A 26,807-nucleotide genomic window follows, 5' to 3' on the forward strand; every position below is an offset into this window, starting at 1 on the left:
TGGGAGCAGAAACAGCCCTGGGTTCGTCTGGTGAGGGAAACAGGAGGCCAAGAGCTGACCAAGCCAGAGCCTGGTCAAGGCTTCCAGACATGGGGTGCTCCCAGTGTGTGCAGGATGCTCCGGGCTGGGATGGGGAGAGCAGCAAAGAGCAATTGCAACCCACTGTGAAAGCATTTGGGTTTGTTGGTTCTGGTGGTTTTTTGTTTTGTTTTTTTTTTGTGTAGTATTTGTGCAAGGATTGTTTTGTGTTGATTTTCTCTCTCCATTTGATTCAAGTTTAATGTTCTGCCTTGTTTTAATCTCTCTAGTAGCCCAGCTAATCACCTCTGTAACTGAATGCAATCATAGAATGGGTTGGGTTGGAAGAGACCTTTAGAAGCCATCTGGTCCCACTCCCTGCAGTGAACAGGGACACCCACAGCCCCACCAGGTGCTCAGACACCCATCCAGCTCTGGCCTTGGGTGTCTCTGGAGCTGGGGCATCCCCCACCTCTCTGACCCTATCCCAGTGCCTCACCACTCCTACTGTAATCTCTTCATCTGCTCTGACTCCACCTGATGGAAAGGAGTTTTAAATAGCTGAAGCAACAGATTCAGGGAAAGAGCAAAAAACCTGACGTGCCTGCCATGTGCAGAATTTCCTTGGTGTTTGGAAAGAGACTGTAGGTAAACCCTGGGGAAAGAGGACTCCAAATACACGCTGATCAGTCTGCAGCTGAACAGGCTGCCTTTGTTCTGCATTAAAAAAAAATACAGAAAAACCGAAGCAGATTTATGAAAGACCTGTGAGAGTGATTTGAAGCCTGCAACACCTGCCTGCTAGCAAGTTGCATAAAGGAACTCCAATTTGGAAGAGAACGAGTTAAGAGGCAGCTTGCTCACCATTTTAGGTAGCTCCATAAGGAAGGGCTCTGGATCTTGTCACGCCTTATAATAATTAGATTAGAAAAGCTGGAAGTGAGACAAGTTCGAGCTGGAAACCAAACTGAAGCTTCCTGTGATAGTAAATGGCTTTGCTGGTGTTTCCTGTGGCATTTCCAGTTCTAAAACAAAAGTGAGGGTTTTCTCCAAAATGCAAGAGACCCGTGATGTGTAGGGCTTGGAGCAAGGATACCTGGGTGAAACGGTACAGAAACGATCAGTGCTTTCACCACGGCCTTCAGATCTACAGCTGAGATGCAGGCTTTTCTGAAGGCAAACATCTCTGCACCTGCCCAAACCCTCTGTCCTATAAGCTTGTGGTTTCCTAAGGATTAAGGGGAACAGTGTGGGTTACAAACCTGAGTGTAGCTGCAGCCCTCTGGCTGTGGATGGAGCAAGTCCTTGCTGAGCAGCCGCCAGCACAGCCTGAGAACATCAGCAAGATTTGGGCAGTGCGTGGTAAAAGCTTGCGGTGGTGTGGTCCCATTCCAAACCCAAAGAACTGCCTCTTCCCTGAACATCAGTCCTACTTGCAAAGAGAACTTCAGACCAAAACCATTCTTTTTTTTCTTATTCATCTTTTCTACCCTATTTCAACAGGGATACAAAGGCTACCCTGGACCACCAGGTCACCCTGGAGACCAGGTGAGTCTTCCCAGCTCCCAGCCCTGATCCTACAGAGAGGGATGGGATGACTGTCGCTGCTTTGGGTGCCGTACAACATCAGTGGGAGCAGGGAGCTCCGTGCACACATGGGAGGCACAGCACATCAGTCTGCATGTCGGTGGGAGGAGGCTGCCTCGGGGTTTCTAAATTTAATTTCTAATTTTTATTGCTCAACCATGTTAGGTCTGTGTGGTGGAAAAAATACCAGCTTACCCTGCTCCCCCTTCCTTCTCTTACATTAATTTCAGCTGGAGTTTACTAGCTGCATCAGATTAAGTACTAACATGTAATTCCCTCCCAGAGCCCATTCCCCACTCCCCCTTCCCCCCTTTATTTGGTTAGGTCTGATGTTTGCAGTTCAGGGAAAAAAAAAAAAGGGCAATGAATAGCAGGCCCTGTTAGCAATGATGTTAAAGGATATTATACATGAATCCGTTTCATTCTGAAGAATTTTGGCAGTGCTTCCCCAGCAGCAAAACGGTTCCATATGCCAGATATAGATGCAGCCTTACACCTTCTCTAAGCCTCCTTGTTTCAGACTATCTGCTGCTTTCACTGCCGATGGAGGGAGAAGGGCACAGACCGACACGTGCTGGACGTGTGGATGGTGTTGCCTTGCTTTCCTGCTTGCTTTTTGCTCCGTCCGTTTATTCCACCGTTTGCCTTTCACATTTTTGTCTCTATAGATTTACTTCACAGCTTTATGACTAAATCACAGATCTAATCCGTTCCACCCCAGTTCAAAGCAGCTAAAATGCTCCCCAGGTGTGTGGCCATCCCCTTACCCTGTTCTTTTTCTTTTCTCTCCAAAGGGTGAACGAGGACCAGCCGGCAGCCCTGGTGCCAAAGGTTATCCTGGCAGGCAGGTGCAGTAAATCTCATCGTGCTGTGCACAGAGTAGGGCTGTGGGTGTGCAGGCAGTGAACACATGCACTGCTGCATACATGGCCCACGAAAGTCAGTGCAGTGATACCATGACCCCTCACTCACGTGTTAGAAAGGATGTTGTGCGTAGGATGGATGCAACTTGAATTTCTGTAGCAAAATCTGCCTGATACAGGAATGGGAGAAAAAAAGAACAGAAATTAAAACATAGCAGAGCAGAAAAGCGTGCCTGAGAGCTGCTGACCCATCACTTTTAGGCAAATCTTTGCATGTATGACATGAACAAGTTAGAAACCTGGGGCAGAAAGCTGCTGATTGAAAAGGTTTGATTGAAATCTCACATTTGCTGGTATGGGTATATATTCATCTGTATAAGGTTATACACAGACCATCAATATATGTGAGTCATTTGCAGCTGCCAAGAAAAAAAAGATGAAAGAAAATCAAGTCTTTGTTTTCCATTGAAAAAAGACTCTAAGAAAACTTCAGGATTGGAGGAATGTGTGAAGGGAAATAGATCGGGGTCAGAGCCTCTATTTTCTTCCTGATGTTAAGAGAGTTCATATGCGAGTTCTTACCCCGATGCACTGAGTGTGGGACTGAGAACAACTGCCCTCAACCCACAGTCAGCAGCGTGATCTGCCCTAAATCCCAAATCAGGCTGATGGTAGGCGGCACGTAGGGGTGGTGGGACCGGGTGGGAGTTCTGTGCACCTGACTGCGTGCTGAAGGGCGCTCAGAGATTTGCACGCTAGGTGTGAACGTGCACGAGATGGCTCATGTAGCCTATCATGGACATACAAGGCTAATGAATGCTGCTTAGCAGTTCACAGCTGTGTGCTGCCCATCAGATAGGCCGGGTGAAATATTTGCGCTTGACATATGAGGGACAAAAGCACTTTCTTATGATGTGGTTTGGGTCAAGAAAGCGACTCTTTATTTTATTTAAAAAAAAAAGAAAGAAAGAAAGAAAGAAAGAAAAAGGAGCTTTTTTTCCAGCGTATCTGAATGCTGTGTGCATCCAGCATCAGGGCTGTTTACTTTAATGAGATTTTACTACTTGTTACTGCTGTCAGCTGTGCTGGCTCTGCTGTGCGATGAGAGTTTGGCTCTGCTCTGATTTGTGCATCATTGGCAGAGCTGCTCGCTTCGCCCTGATGGCTGAAACCTCTGACTGGCAAGAGTGCATGAGCCAGAAAAGAGCACAACATGACTTTCAGATCCCAGGCTGAGCTTGCAGTGCTGCCAGCTAAGGAAAATACAGGCTTGGCTTTTTTTTAATCATTACTATTCCTCCTTCCAAAAAAAAAGCCCCAGCAGCATTTGGAACTGGTGAAGTATCGATCTGGAAAGTTGCTGGAGGACAATAAACGTGCAAATTCATTATGCCTTTTTATAGGTTTCCTTTTCACTGCACTTTGAGGGGACAGAAAGGGGAATGGGGAATGTATTTTTAATTCTTTCCATAGCTGTGGATGCTGCAAAAGGGTTGGAGATATGCAGCACCTGCACTGCTACACAGCTCTGTTGGCTGTAGAAATCAGAAGGGCTTTCTCATTGCATCAGGGCTCCTTCAGCCCCAGGGAAGGCTCACAGTATGCAGAACCACAGCTCCCCAGCTGCAAGAGAATTGATTTTGGTGTCATTTTGTCTCGTTTCCCCTTTGTTGATGAGCGTTGGACTCAGAAGCAGAGCCACGCAGGGACAGTGCTGGGGACTTGGCAGTGCTTATTAAGCAAATGGAAGCCCGTCCACATTTATCTTTGTTTTCTCCCTTCTGTTCTAGGGCTTACCTGGCCCCATAGGGGAAGCTGGTCCAAAAGGCAGTCGGGTAAGCAGCCTTTGATTTGTGTTTGCTTGGTTTTACTAAGGGCTTCTTAAGAACTTTTACGCTTAACTTTTTAATCCTGAGACAAATTCTTCGAAGTAGTTGGATTTGGGGGATTTGGACTCCACACCTTGTTTACAGAGGCCCTCAAGGAACTTACTTGTTTATTGAGGCACTGTTACATTCTTGAAATGAAGCTCTGAACGTACCAAGACCAAAGATCACTGATAGTGCTGAGGATGTGAAGTCACTACCCTTTATGGTGCAGCAGAGGGAGGAACAGGATCCAAATTCCTACAGAAGCCCAGTGTGAAGTTCCCGCAAGCCCCAGCTCCCTGAGGCCAATTTAATTTCAATAAGTGTGGCTCAGTGGTCTTCCATCATGCTGAATATGGACTCTTCTGGGTACAGTCCCGAGTTTGGGACTGATTTATATCATCATGCAGAAGAGCAAGCCAGCATCTTTAACTCATGTGCAAATATAAATATTGGTATTTCTGTTCTCCCCATTTTGCTCGTCAAATTGAATTTCTGGGAGTTCTCCCTCGTTGCTAAAGATTTTGTTCTCTTTCTTTAACAATTACGACTTCCATGAATCAAATTCTGGTCTTTTCCCGCAATTATAAATTCACAACGAGCTTCTGACCCAATAAAATCCTCTCCTTCCCTGACACGTCATACTTCCTCTATAGGCAATAAATTCAACCAGCTGGATTTCATCACTAGAAAAACTGCAAAGCACAAACAACTGCTGACCCTGTAGCTAGCTGTATTGCTGAGCTGGGGAGGAAGAGAGGAAGGCCTGGGGGAGCACAGCTTGCTCACCTCCCTTCTGTACTGTTCTCCCTGGTGCACCCACTACAGTGCAGTCCAGCAGGAGTCGGATGGTTTGTCTTGGTGCTCAGGAGGCAAAGATATCAGCATCCTTTGATACAGTTGTATTTCCCAGCGGGATGTCATCCCCAAAGGAAGCACGACCCGAAGGGAGTGATGGGCCAGTGAAAGAATGTGGTGGGATTGGCCGTAAGAGATTTAGTGATGATGGAGAGAGAAAGATGAGAGAAAGTCACTGTTAGCATTTGGCTCTTGTAACAGCAAGGTGCCACAGAGGGGGCTCCCCGCTGAAATTCGCTTCCTCTCGATTCTGCATGTTTGGCACAAACGGTCCTTTGCAAAGGACCAGCACACAAGGTAACTTTGTGCTAACTGCTGAGCAAAGAGGATTAAACACAAGGCTTCAATTGTTGAGAGGGAAAGGAAATGTAGCATTTTATGCAGTGCGTCCTGTCTGAGCAGGATCCCAAAGCTGGACAGAAACATTGCATGCTTGAAAATGCAGCAATCGCTGGTGACTGTGAAAGGAATGGGTTACTCTTGCTATCACTCTTGCTAACTTTGAACCAAGCTCCGTTTCCCTCAGGTACACTCATAGCCAGCCCAGGTAAGGTCTCTTATTGCTGGCTCTTCCTCCCTGGAATCCTCATGATCCCTGGTGTGAGGGTATGTGCCCTTGGACTACATCGTGGAAGCCAGCACCATGCAGTCCATGGGCATATACACTTGCCTCAAGGTTTATTTCATCACGGCTGCCATTGACCAACGCTGGAGGATGCTCTGCTGTTCAGGGATGATAGATTGACTGGCTGCTAATGGAGAAATGTATTTGACTACTTGTTTCCTCTTTTCTTTAGGGATATATTGGTCTTCCAGGATTATTTGGGCTCCCAGGGGCTGATGGAGAACGAGTGAGTATTTTGTGAAGAAAACCTTGGTGTGCTGCATGAATACAGTTCTTCAGAGCCTGCTGTAACCTCTACCCCTTGTTTCTGATAAAGGAGGCAAGCATGCCTAATGTTTGAGCATGCATTCTTCAGCCTGTCTCTGCCTTTGTAAGAAGACCTTTTTCCCTGTATGACACTGGCTCCAGGAAACCAAGTCTTTAGGCAGGATCATCAGACTATGCTTATGCACTGGGGAGCAGTTTTTCTGTATTGTCCTTCACTCCAAGCTTGCCCTCCTCCTCCTTCTAAGTCCGTCTTAGCTGAATTGAGAATGGTGAGAACATAAGTGGGAATTCCCTGTGCCCGCATGAGCAACATCCCAGCCACTGTACCCCAGCATTTTGGGTGTCCAGCTGAAGCTGTGTGCCTCTTGGGAAGAGCAGTGCTGGGGTTTTCTGATGGTGGCTTTCATTCCAGTTGCATCAAGCTGGGCAGTCAAGCCCACGGAAGGACAAGTACCTGTGGCTGCTGTCCCCACGTGTCCTCCCTTCCTCCCACTCCTCCCCCCATGTCTTTTCCAAACCTACACGTTCAGAGCTTCATAGAACCTCCCTTGCTGTTTTGCTCTTCTCCCATACGCACTCCCACCTGCCTCATCTCTACCCACCCAAGGACTCCCTCTTCCCACAGCATGAGTTCCTAAGGAAGGGCACTGTAAGACGAAGACCGTTTCATTCTCACTTTTTCCTCCTCAAACGCAAGCTCCAAAAACCAGAGAGGCCCCAGGAGCATGTGGGAGTGAGTGTGCCTGCCTGGGAGGGGACTGCCCTGTGCTCGAGAGTCGCTGATTTAATGCTTGTATAACTAAATAAGAAACATAAACAGAAGTTCTCCAGCGAGTGCCTTGGCGGTGGCCTTCAGTCGGTTCCAGCCCAGTAGCTTAATGACTACTCCAGCAGGCATTAAGCTTCAGCCTGTAGCCCTGGGTGTGGATGCTGCCTTCGTGCGTCCCCAGGGAGGGCTGTAGTTAGTGGGTGAAGGTTAATTGTCTTCTGCTCTCGCTGCAAGTAGCTGACATTTTGATTCCCGAACAATGCCGCAGTCATTAGCCTGTTTTGCATTCCCCTTTCTCTTCTCGTTTGGTTTTGCATTGTTGGTTGACTGTTTGCTTTCTCAACCAGACCTATTATTCTTTTTTTTCTCTGTGTTTTCCTTGCAGGGGATCCCTGGAGTTCCTGGGAAGAGGGGCAAGATGGGTAGGCCGGTAAAGTTTTTCCTCGTCTATTATGCAGACTTTGCTGAATGAAACTGAAAACAAAACATCTGGCTTCTGGCTGGGCCCCCTGATATCTTCTGCTGGGAACTAAGTGGGGAGATCAAACAAACCTTTCCATCTCTCTTTTTTCGAGCAGGAAGAAAGCCGAAGATACAAATGCTGCTCTCTTCCTTTCTTTCATGCTCTGCCCTTTTGTTCTTTGTTGCACTCTCTCCATGGTCCCCCGGATCCTACACTGCTCAGATTCTCTTCTCCAATACTTTCCCTCCAGACAGCCTCTTCCTTAAATGTGCTTTTTAATTCCCCGCTGTGACAGCAGCACCCGGGTCCCTGTTGCTCTGTTACATTTAATTTTTATGCTCTCACCCATCCCATCATATTTGCCTCTGTTGATTGTGGTTCTCTTCAGCCTTTGTGCTGTCCTGGTTTGTATAATGCCAGTGCATTTTGGTGTAGAGACTTTTCTGCCCTTGGTGGTGGAGCAGAATTAAAGCAATGACAGAAGAGATAAGGAGGTATTTGCTGTGTCCAGGCAAATCCGAGAGCTTGGCCAGGAGGGAGAGGTGACACAGGTAGAACTGAATATGAGGTGGAGCTGAAAGACGCACAGAAGGGGTTTTGTGCTGCCTGTAGTAGGTGGGAAAAGTACAGAAATGAGCAGAGGAAACAGGGAAAGGGCAGAAGGGAAAGTTGTTCCCATTTCAGCCTTCTTCCACGCTCTCCTGCATGCTTCCTTTGCCAAACTGCATCAAGCTGTTTCTCCAGGAGGCAGTGCAGAGAGCAGACATGTGCGTGCTCTGGTGCCTCTCATTGCCTTTGCACCTTGTTCTTCGTGTTGGCCTGAGTGCCTCTCAGTCTCCTGACATCATTGCACTCAGAGGCTCCTTGTAAAATGTCCTCTCACCCACACACTGAAAAATCCATCACTTTCCCCTTGTCCTCCTTGCATGCAAGTGCGTGCTTTCTAGGATCCCACACCCACTGTTTGGTGTTCCTGCAGTGAAAGCTGTGCAGACAGCTCAGCTCGACAGTGCCACACTCATCTGGGCTGGCAGCTCTCCTCCTGCTGGGATGGGGGGAGATGGAGCAGATTTTGGAAAGGGGGACAGCAGAGATGGAAATCTGTACCAAATCTTACAGCTTTAAATCCACAAATTGTACCAGAAGCCTCTGCGATGAATAAGTGCAGCGAGCCAGGCAATGTAAGGATGACTCATTGACCAGAGTAAAACAAACAAAGCAACTGTCGTTAGGTACAGGCTCTCTGCTCGCTGTGCAGCACACGCTGTAGGCTCAAAGCCTTCCAGCTGTTGTTTGGCTGCTGCTCGTGGTCTTCCAGGCAAGAAAAGCTTGTGTCTGGTGATCCCCTGGGATCTGTGGGGAATCTCTCACCCAATGAGACATTTGGGCTGGGATCTTGAGAAGTGAGGGCCTGTGTTCTGCTCAGAGAGTTTTGGCTCCATCCCTGTTTCATGATATCAGGTTTAGCAGGAAACCTTGAATGGAGAGATGCTGTCAATTTGTACTTCCAAGCGTGAGCTAAGAGGTTCTGTGGCATCCGGAGGTACTCAGGAAATCACTGGAAGAATGGAAAGGAGGAAGCAGCTGACGTGGTTCCCTTTCCAGCACTTATCTCCTGCCCTTGCTGTCTCCCAGCCGGGTTGCAGTGTGAGTGAGCCGGCTGTGATTTCTCTGCTAGGTTTGCTGGCTCTGTTCTGCTTCAGTGCTGTCACTGCGATGGAGAGCTCTTGGAAGCCCTTATTAGCTACCATCCAAGGCTGGTTAAAGCTCTGGGAGTAGGGAAGGAGCTGTTATCAAATACATTTCCCTACCAAGTTTTGCTTGGTATGAGGCAGCAGCGGATTAAGAGGAGGAGGGGGCTGGGGGAGCTTGCATGTGACACCGTGGGCCTCCTGGAATGATGTAAGAGCAAATGATTAAAATAGACGAACTGGACATGAGTCAGATTTTGAAAGCATTCCAGGGAACTTCAGTTCTGCAGAACTATGAGGGACATCGTGGATCTGTCATAGAAGCAGGCAGCTCCAGCTCCCACCCGGCTCTCCTTGCAGCACTGGAGGCAGATGTGCTTCCAGCGGCTGGGCACCGGTGACCCCTGGGCAAGAAATAGCTGCAGTGCAGATTGTATTAAGCCTCAAATAGAATGTAATATATTCAGAAGGTCTCAAGTCCTGCTAGAGAGAGAGACTTACAGGAGAACTTTCAGGAATCGTTTTGGAAGAGGTTTGAGCTCTCTCTGGCTCACCTTTGTTATGGATGGAGCTTGTGTGTCGTCCTTTTCTCTCATATATAGACTATCAACACTCATCCCTGCTTTTAGCTTATAATGTGATTTTTTAGCAGTATTATTTTAAAAGAGAGAGGAAGGCAAGTTTTGTTGCATTACATTCTTAGTAATACTTGGATTTGTTTGAAGCTTGTTTACAGTTGAGCAAAGACATCCGTGGTCTCTTTCTCTCCTCCTAATGACTTGCTGCTGCTGCTGGTCCCACGCCTGGACCTCAGTCAACCACATGAAGCCTCCTTGTGTGCTCAGGTCCACTGTGCAGGTGCTGTGCAAAGAGGATCTATGAAGTGACATGTGGGTGTTGAGTGTCAGGGATCAGCGCACAGGTGATGCAAGAACTCCCTTCTCTCTGCCTGTTGGCCACAGCATGGAGGTTGTGGGAGCGAGCAGTGATCTGGCAGCCACTGACATGGCCTCAGGATTTGCTGTGAGCATCAGTATGGTGGCAAGCTGCCTAATCTGGCATCCGCTTCCCAAGAGCTGACCACAGCCGAGGTCCCCCTTGCCAGCTCTCAGCTTGTAATGCAGCAGAGCCTTCTTGCCAGGCTATTTTTCATGTCTGCTGTCTTCTTCCATCTTGACTTATGACGTTAATGTCTTAACTTCTGCCTCCAGTGAACACTCATCCTTAAAATACTCTTTTTTCTCCATCTGATGAGTTGTTAGAAGAGCATGCAGTACCCGTGCACTCCCTACTGAAATGAGAAGACTGTTGCATCATCTGAAATAGCAAAAAGCAGGGCAGACTTTGGGAAGGTGTCGCTTTACAGCCTCCTCCAACCTTTTGATATATGGCTGCGATAACTCAGTGGTGAATGCCAAGTTACACAGCCACAGCTGTTGTCCATACAAACAATGGGGGAGATCTGTCTTGCCATGTGTCTAGAAAGACTGGCATAACCCAAATCAGTGAGAAAACAAATTTGGCTCCTCTGTGCAGAGGCTGAGGCTTTAAGCCTCTCCTCTCTTCTTGTTCCAGTCTTTTCTCTTTGGACGCAGCTAACGTCCTTCCTTGCATTTGGAGAGAACCAAGCGAAAGCATACAAGCTGAGACTTGGGGAAACTGGTGACAGCATTTCCAAGTACCTCTTATTTAACAAATAATTGCCAGGTTGTACTTCACTTGAGTGGGCTCCCAAGGGTGCAGAAAGGCTGCCCGTATGGCTTTCCTTGTAAGAACATGACTTAGGATTACACCCTAAGAGCTCTTACCTACAGCTCACATGGGCTGCTAATGCTCGAGCCGTGTGTGTTTTGTCACTGTGATCAGTACATATATCCTCAGAAAATACCTGCTCTTCCATAGCTAAGCTGCTCAGGCCTGATGCACCTGAGCCACCAGAGTGCTTGGTGAGCTCTGCAGACCACAAAGGATTCCTCAAACCACTGCCCCAGGTCAGGTTCAGCTGTTTGTTTCCAAGAACATCCATCATCATTCAGAAAGCTTGTGAAGAATTACATCAGTATGTCCTAAGCACAAGAGCATCCTTCTTCCATTAGGGAAATGTTCATTTATAAATCAGTGCAAAGACCAAAAGTGTTTTTCATTAGAAATAAGATAAACTAATGCAACTATCACATTCGACTCTGAAAGCATTTTGATCTTGACTTTCTTAAATAGGAGGCTGCTAGACTTGGAAATCTTGGCCGTAAATAATTAGGAGTGTTGGCAGATTCAGTGCACTTGAGCATTAGGTAATTGAGTCTGTGTAATCTGTACTCTATCAGAGCCCGACAGAAGCGGGAAGAGAGAGTGTACGTGTGTGAAGGAGTGAGCTGGGAGGTTGGGAGGGTGGAGGGCTGCAAGTTAATCTCAGTGCTGCTTGGCTGGAAGGGCTTCAGTGGACGCTGGCTCTCGTTCAGGTGGAACTGAAGGGCAGTTATTCTAAAACTGCCATGAAATCTTAATCCAAAGAGGATGTGACATGGAGATGTGAAGTGGCAAGGCCACCAGCCCCGTCCCCAGCTGTGGGTGGCGCCTCCCCTCTCTGCTGGGATGCAAGCTGCCACAGTCCCAGCTCCAGACTGAGCAAAAGGCAAAGGCTGTGTAGCTGCGTGGATTAAGCTGGCAAGTGGGCTGGGCATGGGGGCTTTGCCAGGATCCCTGCAGGGCCACTCAAGGAACCATTGCTGGGTGTGAGCCAGCCCTCGTGCCCGCCGGTGCGGGGCTCACGTCTGCGTTCTCCACCAAGAACGCTCTCAGAGGTGGATGCTGCCAACATAAGCTCCATTTGTTTATTTTATTCTCCCTCTTTTTTTTTCTTTTTTTTTTTTTCCCAGTGAATGCCTTCTCTCACTCTCAGCCCTGCTTCTCCACCATTACCTTTGTTGTTGTTGTTTAAATTGTTTGACTTGCACGCTCCATCCCTGTGGAGGCTCCTGGGCTGAGACTTACCTGGACGGAGCCAATTGGCAGATGCAGCCTTCTGCAGACAAGACAGGAGAGCCGGTTGGTTTGAGCAGTTTCACCTTCAGCCAACAGGAAAATAAAATCCTATTTTTGGAGAAGGATTCTATTGGCGCACAGAGCTGCCAGGATTCCGTGGAGCAGCAGCTGCCAGACTGCCTCCCTTACTCCATCAGGAAAAGTGTTCTAAACTGAATCAGATGTTGTACACATACAACACACCCACCCAGGGGCGCACACCTGAGAAGGCCTTGGGAAGCAAAGGACTCGGAGCATCACCTGGCCCTGCTTCCCTGGGGACAGTGGCTTGCAGGGATGAGAGCTGGTGCCATGTGTTCAGACCTGGAGCAGCCCTCTGGCTGACGACAGCAAGCAAGGGCAAGCTGCTCTGTTTGTTTTAAGCAAAGGAAGAAGGAAAGGAGAGGTAAAAGGGGAAGTTATCCCCTGCTGCAAAGGATTCCAGTGTCTGTCTGGTGGTGTAGGAGAGGATGCCCCCCTCAACAGGAGTTGAGGCACAGCTATGGGACCTCAAAAGTGTAGATTTAATTACTGGTTCAGCTTCAGACTTCTTGGTTTTATCTGGGATAAACCAGCTTGCATCTCTTTGTGTTGGCTCCCTCTCCAGCAATGTGAGGACAAACTGCAGCCACTGCATGGGGTTGGGACAGAGGGAAGCACAGAGTTGTTGGGTTTTGCTTCTGCTTGCATGGCTTTTCTCCAACCCCGCTTCAAGAACCACCTTGCTTCTTTCATTGAATTTCTCCTTCAGACAATGTGAAATCCACTCAGCTGGGCTTCTCTCTTATTTTTTTACCTTCTGTATTTCCCAGCTGAGAGATGGAGCCAAAAGTTTTGTCATACCTGACTGCAGCCACTGCGGAGGAGCTGGCTCCCTGCCGGCACAACTTGTTAAGCGTTTCCCTCCAGCTCTGCTGCCCTTTGCTGTCCCTTCCCAGTCCTTGACTTTTTCCATGCATCCCTGGGAGCACTCAGGATGCACAGCTCAGGATGCACAGCTGGATGTTTTCCACTAGGGTGTTATTCTTTGCCATCCCAATTTTTTTGAGAAAACAATGGATTATGCTGTAACCTAAAAAAAAAAAACAATAACAAAAAAAACCCAACCCTCTGCACTCAACTTTGGGAAGGTCGGGAGAGCATGGGCTCTGTAATCCCTCCCAAACCTCCTGCAGCAGACAGCCCACCGACCCGTGTGTTCCCAACCAGGTTGGGCTCGGGGCTGTTGGGGCAGAGCTCAGGGGAGGGGGCACAAAGCTGCTCTCCGACGGAACCAAGGGGATAACAAAGTCCTCTTGTACTTCCTAGGCTGTTTGTTTCGGTTGAATAGCACAGCTTTTATTCCCGAGGAACATCTCTGTCCTCAAGGCTGAGGCAGGAGGGTTGAAAAAACAGCTTTTGCAGACATGTGAGAGCCAATGAATTTAGGACACTGTGGTCACTGGAACGGTAATTGTGGTTTAAGCTGCTACTGCTTACCCCATGGAAAGAAAGTGCTTTCTTTTCATTAGGTGCTTAACAGATTGATTGCCTCCTGCTGTGACCAGAACTGTGCTATAATAGCTTTCACAACCCGGATTGAGCCTTTGGAGACTGTAGGGATGCTGAAACATCCTCCTTCATGCCACAGTCACCAGCCTTGGTCTCATTTAATGTGCGAAAGTGCTAATCCTTGTGCTGCCAAGCTCAAAGCCTGGGTGAGGATGTGCGGGGTTTAAAGCTGCTTTTTCCATTGTCTCCTCTTCTGGGTTTATTTTACGTTGTGAGCCAAAAAATATCATGGGACCGAGCACCATCCCAGAGACCTACGGGCTCAGGATGAGAAAGGTTCTCAATTTCGTGCCAGTTTCACCACTTTCCATCTCGAGGATGGGAAGCAAACAGAGCTGCACGATGGGGACCACAGTGCACCATGAAGGGGTTTGGTTGTGGAACCTCTACTGGGCAGGGTTGGCCAAGTGGCCTCATCTGGGTGCACAGCTGTGCCTTGGAGACAGGAATCATCTGCTTGTTTAAATGTCTTTGTCTTTGAGCAGTGAGGTTAGAACAAGAAACTGAGACGTAAAAAAAGATTAGTGGGAAACGTGAATTTAAATAGTTTCTTATCTGGATACTTTTTTTTTTTTGGCAGAAGAGTGCAATGCTAATATCACTGTGGAAGAGATTTAACCCAGATTTCTTAATCAAGCAAGGATTTCACTAGATGATACTATGCAGCTGTAGCCATATTAATTTAATTCCACTTACAACAAGTGAAACCTTCCCAACTGGACAAGGCCTTGGCTCCATACAGGACACCTCAGCACCCCCAGGGCCTGATGGCATCAGTGGGTCCCTTTGTGCCCAGCTGTGCCCTTTGCAGAAAGAAGGATGAGGGACTGCTGAAGGCTGGCACTGCAGTCTGCAGCAGTGTGAGTACAGTATCAGTCTGTGCCTGCTCATATTTTCCTTGGCCAGCTGTATGACTGTAAACAGCAAAACCTTACAAGGCACTCTTTTTTTTTTTGAGCAATGAGTTTTCCTTACATATATCTGTTCTGATCTGATTGATTCAGCATGTAGCAGTTATTTTTCCTCTCTTTTTTATTAAAGAAGATTTTACCTTCTTCCAACCCTCCCCTTCTTGTTATATTTGACATCTTTGTCTCTAGGTGGCAGAAGGCTGTTGCAGTGGCTGCTTACCACAGCTTCTTGGCTTGTGCACAGGCTTAAGGGATGTAGTGCCCAGCTGGAAAGGTAGACAACTTTTCCATTCGCAGTGATGCTCGTAAAATAGAGTTATGGAATCCAAGCAAATAAGCAATAGCTTGCATCCATTCATGAGGGTGTACTGATTACCACAGGGAAGTGGTATAGAAGTGAAATCCTGGCTCAGAAGCCAGTAACAAAATTTTAGTTGTCTTAAACAGGTCTCCCATATTTCACCTGGGTTGTGAGCAGGTATCTTCCTACAGGGTTGTGTTGGCCAGGAGTTGTGAGCCACCAAAGGTGAATGGAGGTCTGGCTCTGACTATAGTCGTTAGTTTTCCATCCTGATGTCCACAGTCAGCATAGTGTAATAAGTTAGGATGGTGACTTTTGGTAAGTGGTGACTTTTTTCATGTAGTAAACATGGTCGTTGTGGCTCCAGAGTGTGGGCCATCATGAGCTCGGAACTGTTCATTCCTTTGGCAAGCTGCAAGGTCGTGGGTGCACAGGAGAGAATTCTCCATGCATCTTTGATCAGCTCCATTAAGCATTATGGGATCCAACAGGCATTAAGCCATTTATCTGTCCTGTGAGAAGGAGACACTGTTAAAATGATTGTCACCAGTGGGAAATAATTCAGGCTGACAGTCCATTTTTGAGGAGGACAGTCATTGCAGCAAGGTTTATGAACTCTTCCAGAATATAAATGATTCAGGATTGACTTTAAAGGAGGCACTGTGTTTATCAGTAGAACATTTCTTAATCTTTAGATGCAGAGTTTGGTCTTGCAAACGTGTGATTAACACTTCATTTGTCAACTATACAGCATAACCTTCAGGACTGCATTTTCCTTGTTGGGACATATTGAAGGACTTGGGTGAACCAGAACAGAAGCACTGATTTTCACCTTTCTCCCCTATGCACACACTGACTTTCCACATGGCACTGCCAAAGCCTTGCCTGCTGTATGAAGCGTGCTGAGGGCTGACAGACACTGTTAGGAACAGGCAAGGCTGATGTGAACACATCAGACCCAGCAGCTCAGCAATGGCTGCTTTCCACAGCGTGGCCAAGCAAAAAGCCTTCCTGTTTCCTCGTTGACTTTTCCTCCCCAGGCTCCCACTGGTTAACGCACAGCTGATGGCTGAGCCTGGTAAATGATACTTCTCATTACCCTTCATCAGCCCCAGGAGAGGGGAGGGAAGCAGCTCCTGGCCTTGCAGAGCAGCTTGCTGAGTGTGCTGTGGGTGGGGTATGACCAGGGGGCTGTTGGCCTGGGCTTCCTTCTGATCTGCTGGCTACTGAAGTGCTGCACTGAATGCAAGGGGAGCAGTTCTTAAGCTGGTACCAGTAACACTAATATTTTCCTCCTCTTCTCAGGGTTTTCCTGGAGATTTTGGGGAACGAGGACCTCCAGGCATTGACGGGAACCCAGTAAGTTCACAGCTTTTCCTCTTTCCAGTGTGGTAGACAGCATGCTTTGCCATGTGATGCTGGTTAGAGCTGAAAGAAGGTATTCAATGTAGTGGCAGCTGCTGGTATTTTGTTGTCCCTCCTGAAAAGCAAAGGTATGCCCTGCTCGTGCTCCCAGTTCCTGTGTTCAGCCCAGCATCCTGTATCTGCCAGCTCATCCTGTGCTGTTCAGCTCTGCCTTGTTCCATCGCCCTCCCTGTGCCTCAGTCTCAATAGATGCTATGTGACTAGAAGAAAAGTTAGATGAAAAAAGGTTGGGATGTTGCTCCTGATGAGCAAGCCACAGCTGGAAGGTGTTGCCCTTATTACAGAGCCACAGGAATCACTTTGTTGGTTCCAGCGAGCTCTGCATGGAGCTTTATATGAACGTAGCAGGACAGGGCCCACAGACAGAGGAATGCACTGTCATAGTGCTTCAAGCTCAGTACCTTTCCTAATCAGAAGTGGACATCAGTGGTAGTGCAAGAAGTGCCAAATTGTCTGCTCCAGAGCCTGGGTGCACTGAGGAGCAGACCTGGTGCTCTGGGCTCCTGCTGCCCTGCCTGGATCTCAGCTGGCCCAGCATGGTGCTGGGAGAAATCTCCAGGCCCCTGAGTCCTTGACCTCTCTCCAGTCTCTATCTAACCCCTGCTGACTTTCTAAGAATGAGATGTGTCTCCTGGGAACTGGGTCAGGATGGTCCCAAGGACCGTTTAAGCAGCTGGATGCTGATGAGATTTATTTTGCTTTGCTCTTTTAGCACTTAATACCAAATAGTTGAGTGCGTGCTGTGTTTTCTGCTGCTCACAAAACGCTCTTCTGGATTGTATAAGTTCCCACATGTATTAACTATCTGAATTTTCTGAATGGCTTTCTCAGTTCTTCAATTAGCAGATGAGGAGTTCTGATTCATGTTGTAAATTCATACTGTCTTGGTTATTCACACGTAATCACTCATGGTGTTCAATGTGTGAGGTAACCCACTCCTTATGTGTCTTTAAGTTCCCATTCATCATGAATGCAGACAAAAGTTATTTTCCCAAGCAACTCTAACCAGCAAGCCAAGCTCAGCCATGCTGCAGCCTTTGTGGGAATTTAGCACAAGAGTTACAATCGCAGTGAACTGAAAGAGCTAGATTCCCAAGGAATACTTCTGCAGGACTTTTCCCATCCTTCAATCAGCATAAGCCATGGGTCAGAGCGGAATCAGTAGTCCCAAAGCAGAAAACTTTCTAGATTGTATTGCTATTTCCAACCAGCCCACCAGGAAGAACAGGGAGGTCAGAAAGAGTCCCTTTTTTTCCAAATAACTTGTTTTGTTTTCATTTAAATTTGCAAATAGTCTTAAGTCCATTCAGAATATGGGCTCAGAGTTAGCTGAATGCCAGTTCCCAGAGCATCGCGGAGAAGCAAATGTCCTTTCCGTTAATTCATCCAGAAGGACCGCTCTTCTTTCATCTTATCAACAGCCTTTAAATATTAATGTGCCTTGGAGATCGTAGAATGAAAACAGACTGTTTGGGCTGACTTAAAGGGAGGTTCACAGGGTCACAAGCGGAGTCACAGACGCAGAAAAATGCCAGAAAGTCTGTTTGTGGAACAGACAAACATGCCGAGTTTGCTAGGTGGGGTATGCAGCTGAATGGTGGGCGGGCTGCCGTGGGTCCCAAGCTGCTCCATTCTGCTGCTGCTGTTGCATGGGGATGGCAGAGCCGACAGCCTCTCACCTTCTTTCTATCACCACCAGACAGAGCAAAGACTCACAACCACAGGACGTGGTTCCCCTCCTACCAGCTTGCTGAGAACTGTTGAGCCATCGCATTCCAGATCTCGGTTCCCGGAGCACTTTAGCCACTCCAATTAGTCTCTTACTCACAGGAATTAGAAGTGGACTGTTGATTCATCTTCTTGTCTCTTGTCCCTGTGCCAGACTCATGTGCTGCAAAGGAGGATGGAGCGTGATTCCTCTTGCAAGTCAGGACTCAGCATGTCCTGACTGACCACTGGGAAGGGAACACCTGTAAATCCCCCTTCCCCAGGCTAGGAAACAGCTCAGATAACATCTGGTCCTGCCTGGGTTCCTGGAGGAATCCACCCCCTCCTCTTCCAAGAGGAAATCCTTTTGCATTAGGCACGAGGCCGTGCATTTCCACTTTTACCCCTTCTCTTGAGGAATACCCATGTGAGATAAGTCAGAAATCAAGGCGGTCCCACCTGTGCCTGCTGGGACCAAGAGCTGAGCGTCCACATGCTCTTCATCCCAGCCATCTCCAGAGCCTGCAGAGCTTCCTGGGGAACTGAACAGCTCCTGTGCCATCCCTGGGGATGTTCCCTCTTCCGCCAGCACCAGCCTGTGACTGAATGCTCAAAGCCGACCTTATTACAGTAGCTCTGAGGACACAGAAATCCCACCCGTGAGGAACAATTGCTCCACAGATGTCCCAAGTATGCAGGAAAGGAACTGGCCATAAAAAAGCAATTTTTGGCTGGTTGAGATTATGAAACGCTTTTTGTGTGTGCTTGCCCAACAGTCCTTTACTCCACTTCCCATAAAATAAACACACGTAACCCTTTGCACAAGAAAGCTGAGCACGGTCAGTCACGTTGTGTCCCCTTTTCTTTCATTCTCTCAATAGGCAAAGCTTCCCTTAAAAGGGGAGCCTTACTGCACTGAAGGGGACTCCACCAGATGTGCACTGTAAACTGAGCTGCTCTGTCAGAGTAGCCAGCGTGATCCAGAGCAGGGGAAGGGCTGTCTGAGCCAACAGGAAGTTTAGGATTTCCAATGCGCTTGTTTGGAGAGGCACTGCTGGAGATGGAGGTGTGCAAGGGCAGGGCCTTGCTCTAACAAACCGCTGTCAGGGTGTTGGAAATGTGGCAAGGGAGATGAGGGACTGGCTGAGGATCCCATAGGGATGGCTGAAGTACCTGGGAACTTACTTTGGTGTGGGTCTGACACAGTTTCTCTGCTGCACTCCCCCCAGAATGCCACCAGCACTTGCTGGCACCCTGGGCACCTGCCTGCCCCTGGGAGGCTGGCACAGAAGGGTTTGTGGTGAAGCTGTGAAGTCAGAGTAGCCTGTGCTCAAAATGGGGAGCTCTGAGCCCAGCTGGGTGAGACAGCGTTAAAGGAGGCTGCTGGCTCCCCACCCTGCCCTACCTGTGTGCTCCCAGTGCGGAGCAGCTCACATTACCCCATGTGCAAAATGCGCTTCCAGGCCCCGTCAGCCAGCACAAAAGCCATCATACTCTCTCCCCAAATTGCCCAGTTTAATTTTCATCTGTGCTCTTCCTTTACAACAAGCTTTATGCTTCTTTAACCACCCCCAGCCTCTCACCTTTTCCACTCCAGAGCAGCAGCTTGCCTTTCCATCCCATCCTCACCTTTCTGACCCCTCTCTTCCTGAGCCTTCCCCTTGCCTGGGGCAGCTCCAGTCTCTCCCCTGCCTGCCCCGTGTGTGAAATGCTGCTTTCATCCATCCAGGAGGGGACTGCAGCTGCAAATAGCTGTGGAGCAACAAGCAGCCCAGTGTCTGGAGAGGCCAAGCAGCCGCACGATGGATGCTCTCCATCACTTTGGCTGGAGGAAGGAGTTGCACGGGGTGGGAACAGAAGGAGGAGGGAGGGATGGTGTTTTCCCTGCCCTCAAGCCCTTGAAACACTGAGCTGCCTTTCAGCCTCTGTTTGTCTACAAAGAGTCCATAACCGTGTTGGTCTGTCTTTCCTTTTAGGGAGAATTGGGAGCCCCAGGTCCTCCTGGAGTCCTTGGACTCATTGTAAGTATAAAAACAAATGGAGATCTGGCTTCTCAGGGCTTTAACCCTTTCAGGGTGCATAACTGCACACAGATTTTCTCCTTCCTGTGCAGGGGATGGCTGTGTGTGGGGGAGGTGTGATGGCTGGAGGGTGGGAGGTGGAGAGGAGCAAATACTCTCTAAGCAAAAAGGAAACAGAGTCAATATTTACTGTTTGTGCACTTATTGCTAGATAACTCACCCTTTAATAGCATTTACCAGGGTATTTCTTCAAAGATGCAGTATTAATTCCACACCAGAATCTGTTGTCTTTTACAAAGCAAGGCCCTGTGAGCAGCAACCTAAGGGAGCACAGTTTTTGCTCACTGGGGAGACCACAAGCAGGAACTGTCTGCTCTCTGGGTACACAGGAATGTCATGCATGCTCCCACCATCCCAATACTAATCCAGGTAACCACATGCACAGCCAAATTCCATCCTTTATTCCATCTTTTCCCTGGAGGAAATAAATGTCTATAAGCAAGGGTGGCAGCTCACTGCTGGCAGCTGTGCTGGGGTTAGGGAATGTCCAGCTGAACATGTTAGAGTTTAAATTTAGGGCCTAGAAGTTGGTTTAAGATATTTCATTCCCTGCACAAGAACTGGTAGGTCCTGTTAGCTCTACAGCTTTCAGAATTGCTCCTTTTCTGTGATCATGCATGAGAAGCTCACTCGCCATGAAGGTTGAAAACAGCCCTCCTTATGCCTTTCCATAGTCGAGTTACAGGAGCCAGCTGAAAGCAAGGTCCCAGATGCATTCATATAGACATAGAGCACCCAACCCAGGAATTCTAGACTCAGTGCAGGAAAAGCAGAGAAAATCCTAACATCATAGAATCATTAAGCTTGGGAAAGAGCTCTAAGCTCACCAAATCCAACCATCAGCCCATCACCACCATACCCACTGACCACGTCCCTCAAATATGGTGCTCCAGCAGTTTTGGTCTAAGGGTGACCCCCTCCATCCTGCTGGGAGATGGGGCCCTTCCCCCCACATTCTTCTCCCCACATCTCCTGTCCCAAGCTTTCTGTAGGGCTTGCAGAGGCGTTGGGTGTTTGCTCCAGACTGGCCCATGCTCAACGCCCTCCTTCCTCCCTGCAGCAGCACCCCAGGGAAGGGCTGTTCCCTCCGCACGCTGCAGGTGTTTGGGTTCACTGTTTGAAAGAGGCTGGAGAGCAGAATTAAGCAAAACTAGAGCCTCTTGCTCCCCTAATTAGCTGTGCGGGCAAAGCTTTAAGTAAATGCCTTTCTACAAGAAGCCTTTATGCTGGGAGGCATGAAAAGGGCATCTGTTGGGGCCCTGACGGCTGGCCAGAGCCAGCCCTGTTTATTGACACGTGGCCATGCATATCACTGCCTCCCTTCATGGGCTGAGGGCAATCAAAGCCCATTTAAATGTCGGCCACTGAAGGCTTTCCTTTATACGTGTGCATGCAGGTACACACAGGCACTGTGAACTCCAGGGTCCTCCAGGGCTGTAGTTTCTTCTGCAGGTCGCAATATATGATGCTGTGCTGTCTGTTTGCAGCAGAATGGCCATGCTGCTAGGGCAGCCTTGTCCAATACTCTAATTTTTCAAACAGTGGAAAAGAAAATCAATTCAGAAATCAGGAAGAATTGAGGGATACCGAGGGACTGGATGGGAGAGGTATTTGAACCCATTGGCTTTGAACCTAATGTCTTTGGTCGTTTTCTTTCTCTCACTAGGGTGACATGGGCTCTGTTGGACCTATTGGTTATCCAGGACCAAAGGGCTTAAAGGTGAGAGAATAGCGGTGCCGTGGGAGCTCTTGTCCCTCCCTGGCAGCACTGAAGATCATTTTGTTCCTTCCTTGGGTGGCAGTGACCATCCTGAGGGAGAGGATGGGCAGCAGTAGTGCTTGTCTCCTCACCCAGGCACAAGACTGCTGGACCCACATCCTGCTGATGGTCTGCAGTAGCTGTAAGTTACTGGAGGATGCCAGGGGTGTTGTCCCCGTGTGCCTCCAGAGCAAACTATGTGAAGAAGGTTCATAGGAGTGTGCTTAGGGAGCAGCCTGGCATGGGGCCATGGGGCTGTGCTGGGCCAGTGCTGAGGGTCTGAGCAACCAGTACCACTAGGGACGTGGACCTGAGCAAGTCTTTGCTATGGCTCGATCTCACTCTGGGCTTTCTTTTTTTTCAGGGGCTGATGGGAAACCCTGGAGAACATGGACTGAAAGGTGATAAGGTGATCTGAATACTCCCTTATTGCACTGTGTTTTAATTTTGCATGTGAAATCCCCTTTCCAGCTTCCATTTCTCATTCAGCACCATGGTAGTGCCTCCGCTCTGGCTCTCTTTGCTCCCACCCTTCCATCTTTCCCCTCTCTTGAAAGTGCAGTTTTGATTTCTCTTCTGTCTATGATATCTGTCCCATCTTCTTTTTCACATAGCCCTAGAGTAGATCAGTTATGCTGAGCTCTTTGGAGCTTCTCTGTGCCAGTGGGAGTGCTGGTAGCCATACGATCGTCTGGTGTTTTGCTGGGCTTTTATGTTTTTATATTGGTTACGTGATGGGATGGAGAGGAAGATGAAAGCCCAACAGCACTGACAGTGGGTTTGCATTAATGCATTTGGGGGAAACATGATATGACAAAGCAGCACAGCTCGCTGGTCCCCAGGATGTGTTCAGTATCTCTGCTCCTGCTCCGAGAGGTTCACCTCACCACTGCTTCCTGCCAAGAGGAAATTGCCTTATGCCAAACTGATATAAATCACTTTAGAAAAAGAGAAGAGGAGAGGGGCATTGATTGCAATGATTTAGTGCTGCTGGCACAAAAACACGCGGCTTGAGCTAAATCAGCATGAATCTGCGTGTGTAAATGTCTCATTGTCATGAGAACCATCCTCCTACAGATATTCAGCTTGCAGGATTTATGTGGTCTAAAGGAGTGGGAGGTGCAGCCATCGCTCTGATTGCTTAGGAGGGCGATGCACAATGACCGTTAATTGTATTCTCCTCCTTCTGTGTGACGTTTTTTCTCTTATTAGATGTTTGCTTTTAGAGAATGATTTAGCAGCCCAGAACTGCACATGGAGGAAGTGGTGTCAAGCCAGTTATTTCCACTCTCCTTACATTACAGAAGCTCTTTGCCAGGGCTCCTGTCTGCAGTTTCATTTCTCCTGTGCTGCCTTTTCACTTTTGTAGAGAGGAATGAGAGAGCAAGAGAAAGTCTTCTTCTCTAGGACAAGTTTAAGATGTTGGAGCTGGTTTCTTGGCTCATCACCAGTTCCCAAGCCCACAATCTCTTCATCTCTTCTGTCTGTTCCTTGGAAGAAATGGCTGAATGTAATCAGAACTGGACAGCATTTAAGTCAGCGTTTAGCAAAATCAACCTTCATGGCCAGTGCAGTCTCCATCACTTCACACAGACCACTGTGTTTATCCCCGCTATTTCTCCAGTTCTTCTTATGATGTTACACAAACAATTTGCATCTCTCACATCCTCGTGACAGCCCCAAGAGCAGGACTATCCACCACCCCCTACAGCCCTGTACTGTCTTGCAGGTTCCCCGCTGGGGTGATGGGAAGCTTTCCTCTCCGTCTTTTGCTCCCTCTCCCATTGCATCTCCCTTGGACAGGACAGTCTCCCTTCTTGGCTTTCACTGACTCCCGTGATTCTTTAGTGAATTGTGCCTTTAAGCCATTTTATTTTCTCTCATTCTGATTTGGCCTTTATGAGCAAAAACACTCATCCCCTCTTAGAGCTTGTTTACACTGTGCTTTAATTGCTTACGCTGTGGTACCACTGAGAAATGCAAATGGCAGCTGCTCTTGCTGCAATTGCTCAGTCTGTAGCAAGGGAAAATCTCTGCCTTCCTGGGGCTCACAGTCTAAATGCAGTTCTGTCACTGATGGTTTCTGCTGCTGCTATTTTTAGGTTGCAAAATCTTGACTGGTTTCCCTAATTGCTTACTATTATTTTTCTGCCTGTTAGATTTTGACTTCACTATAACTCTCCATCATCATCTTCAGACAGAGCTATCTTTCGGCTCTGACCAGAAACATAAACAACCTGCCTGCATCGTGTATTTATTCCCTCTGTCTGTCGGACTGAAAGTCTGCCTCCTGCCATTCTTGATACATTTCCAGACAATGAGTGTTTGCAAATCTGCCTCTGCAGAGATCCTCATTCATAGCCTGGGTACATCCCAAATAACAGTTCCCTTCCCTGTTGGACGTTCAGGGTGCAAGTACCAAGTAGAATTTAGCTAACTAGTCAGAAGTCACAGCCAGCCATTGCACAGCAACTTTCTGTTCCATCATGGTACCAGGAAGCTGGTAAATGCAGTTAGACTTCAAGTATAAAAAAAAGTGCTAGAAAGGTGAGGGTCAGCCTCTTCTGCCAGGTAACAGCAATAGGATGAGAGATGATGTTGTCATGTTGTGCAGGGAGGTTCAGGTTGGATATTAGCAAACAATTCTTCTCCAGAGAGTGGTGATGCATTGGTACAGCTGCCCAGGGAGTGGTGGGCACACCGTCCTGCAGGTGTTCTAGTGGAGATGTGGCACTGAGGGACGTGTCAGTGGGCATGGTGGGATGGGTTGGGGTTGGACTTGGGGATCTTGGAGGTTTTTTCCAACCTGAATGATTGTGTGATTCTATGATCAGCAGACGGGAGATCAACAGATCTCACTCCATGCTGCCATCAGTCATTAACCATCTGTAATTAGCAACTTGAAGCAGATGAGAGCATCCCTGAGGGGCCTCACATCTTCCATACACCACCATTCCTGGACTCACCCACACCTGAGGGGCGGTCAGGGTTTTCAGGGTGTCCCACATCCTCCTTGCTAAGGGATGGTCGTTTTCCCATTATATTCCTGCAGAACTCGGCCTGTCCTGCACACCCATGCGGTGCTGCCTGCACTGCAACCAGCACCTCTGGGTATCTGGAGCACAGCCCAGGCCACCACTCATGGATGCTCTTTCTGTGGATGTGCTGATGAAGCTTTAATTAGATGTCGGCAGCCCCCTGCACGGCCCATCTGCCTTGGGCACGTGCCAAGCGTGTGGCCTTGTGCAAATTTGTCTTTTTGTAGCTGAGGAAAACTCCCTTCACTTAAAAGCATCCTGATCAGAAATCTTTAAAGCCCAAATGCAGCGTGGGGTGGCTGGGTGGGGTGTGCAGGGTCCTGGGGCTCCACAGATGCTCCCCGCAGTGCTGCATCCTTCAGGAATGCTGCTGCTGTTGCCATTTGCCATGGTAGGGTTCCTTCATTGTATTTTAGGGTTTATTTCCTGTGTTGTCATGGTCAGTGTTTTGCAGGGTGCCATTCTCTAACCCGAATGCATGCATCACATGCTCAGGTATGAACTAGAATAAGGGGCAGAGTCTCACTCCTGCATAAATCACGTCTATGTACTCAGGCAGGCAAGTGCAGAGCATGTCAGGGCTAGGCAGCCCCTTCTGCATCCTTCATGTAAGTTAATGGTGGGTTTTGCAGCTTAAGCTCTCCCACAAAAAGGGTCTTTCTTATGTTTCCATGTATATTTTTTCATGGAGGTAAGGAGAAGGGGGAGAGAGGGCTGCTCTTAGCGGGAGAGATGAAATTGTATAAGCCTGAAACAGAGTGGTCTTCAGAAACCACACAAGGTGATGAGTACAGAGGAAAGGTGGAAGGATCAGGGGAAATCCCAGCTGCTGGTTCACTGGAAGGTGTTTTATGAATCAGGACGAGTGCAGCTGGTGAAAGGCATGGCTCAGTAAGATGCCTCTTATAGGCTTGCATTGTTAGCTCCCCTCACAGTGCCAAGTAAATGGCAGAAATGCCCAAACAAGAGCAAGATAGGGTTTTTGCACAGAGACCTTTGCATCTTGCATGTTTGCAGTTGGTCTCTCTCCTCACAGCCCGCTGTGTGCAGCGTTGCATTAAAAGGGGCCTCGTATCTCTGGAGCTGCCGTAGTTTTATAGGTGAAACACGAAGCACAGGCAGTGTCCCACGGGCAGATCCTCTTTGCAGTTCCAGATTGTGCCTCCTCCCATCCCCACCAACAGAGTCCTTTGGTGTCTCACACTGTCCGCGTAGAAGATTAAAGATTTGTATTTTCATCCTCAGTAGAGGTGATAAAGACTGTGATTTCAGAGCAAAGATTTCGCTTTCAAAAAAAAGCCCTGTTTTCCTGCTGTTTTCTGGCAGATTTGGTTGCCTGCTGATTTTGGTGTTTTAAGCCATGGAGTAGGTAAAATAAGTGGAAAATTCAGAGAAGATGAGAGAAATCATGCAATGGCTGTAAAATGAGCTGGATCGTGCAGTATTCTGTTGGCCATCTCTACTGCTTCTGATACTTGCAGTTCATCCGAACAGGAGCTGTGTAAATAGCTGATTTTTTCCATTTTCATGCTTTGCCAAAAGAAAAGGAAGAGATGGAAAGTAGCTTGGATGAAGCAGAATGTCGGTTGTTTGACTCAAATTAAAATACTTCAGGCTTAAAAACAAAACAAAAAGGATTAAAATTCATTTAACGTTTTTTAGAAGAGCGTTTCAATTTTGCTGTATAAAAGACTTGTTTTGAAGATGGCTCAGTGAAATGTTCTCAGAACATTTACCAAAACATCTAATTTAGCATGAAGCCATGAAATGTTTCCGCCGTTGAATCTGCACACTGCTTTAGTATTTTCCTTCTGGAAAAGTTGCGTCCAACAAATCTTTCCCAATTGAAGTAGAAACCATTCACAATTTCATTATCCCCAGCAAGTTACCACAGTATTACAATTATTTCAACTCTTTGATAACACGTGGGTGGTTTTTGCTGGGGTAGAAGCAGACTTCCTCTGTCATCTCTCTGTAGACTTTGGCTCTGTCGCACATCCATAT

The 26,807-nt window shown here is 48.0% G+C and overlaps 1 protein-coding gene across 3 annotated transcripts in view; it reads left to right on the top strand.

Moving 5' to 3' along the window:
- Positions 1-26,807, top strand: part of LOC125702540 (collagen alpha-1(XXVII) chain-like) — a 127,011-nt gene that overhangs the window by 35,691 nt on the left and 64,513 nt on the right. For all 3 annotated transcript variants that reach the window (XR_007380632.1, XM_048965961.1, XM_048965960.1), the window contains exons 8-16: positions 1,522-1,566; positions 2,400-2,453; positions 4,259-4,303; positions 5,992-6,045; positions 7,241-7,285; positions 16,099-16,152; positions 19,902-19,946; positions 21,673-21,726; positions 22,130-22,174. Coding sequence is in view for 2 of the 3 variants with exons in the window: in XM_048965961.1 (XP_048821918.1) it covers positions 1,522-1,566; positions 2,400-2,453; positions 4,259-4,303; positions 5,992-6,045; positions 7,241-7,285; positions 16,099-16,152; positions 19,902-19,946; positions 21,673-21,726; positions 22,130-22,174 (441 nt within the window). In the remaining variant the exon portion in view is untranslated. The remainder of the gene's footprint in view (positions 1-1,521; positions 1,567-2,399; positions 2,454-4,258; positions 4,304-5,991; positions 6,046-7,240; positions 7,286-16,098; positions 16,153-19,901; positions 19,947-21,672; positions 21,727-22,129; positions 22,175-26,807) is intronic.

Source organism: Lagopus muta, chromosome 19, assembly GCF_023343835.1.
Source record: "Lagopus muta isolate bLagMut1 chromosome 19, bLagMut1 primary, whole genome shotgun sequence".
Classification (NCBI taxonomy): domain Eukaryota; kingdom Metazoa; phylum Chordata; class Aves; order Galliformes; family Phasianidae; genus Lagopus; species Lagopus muta.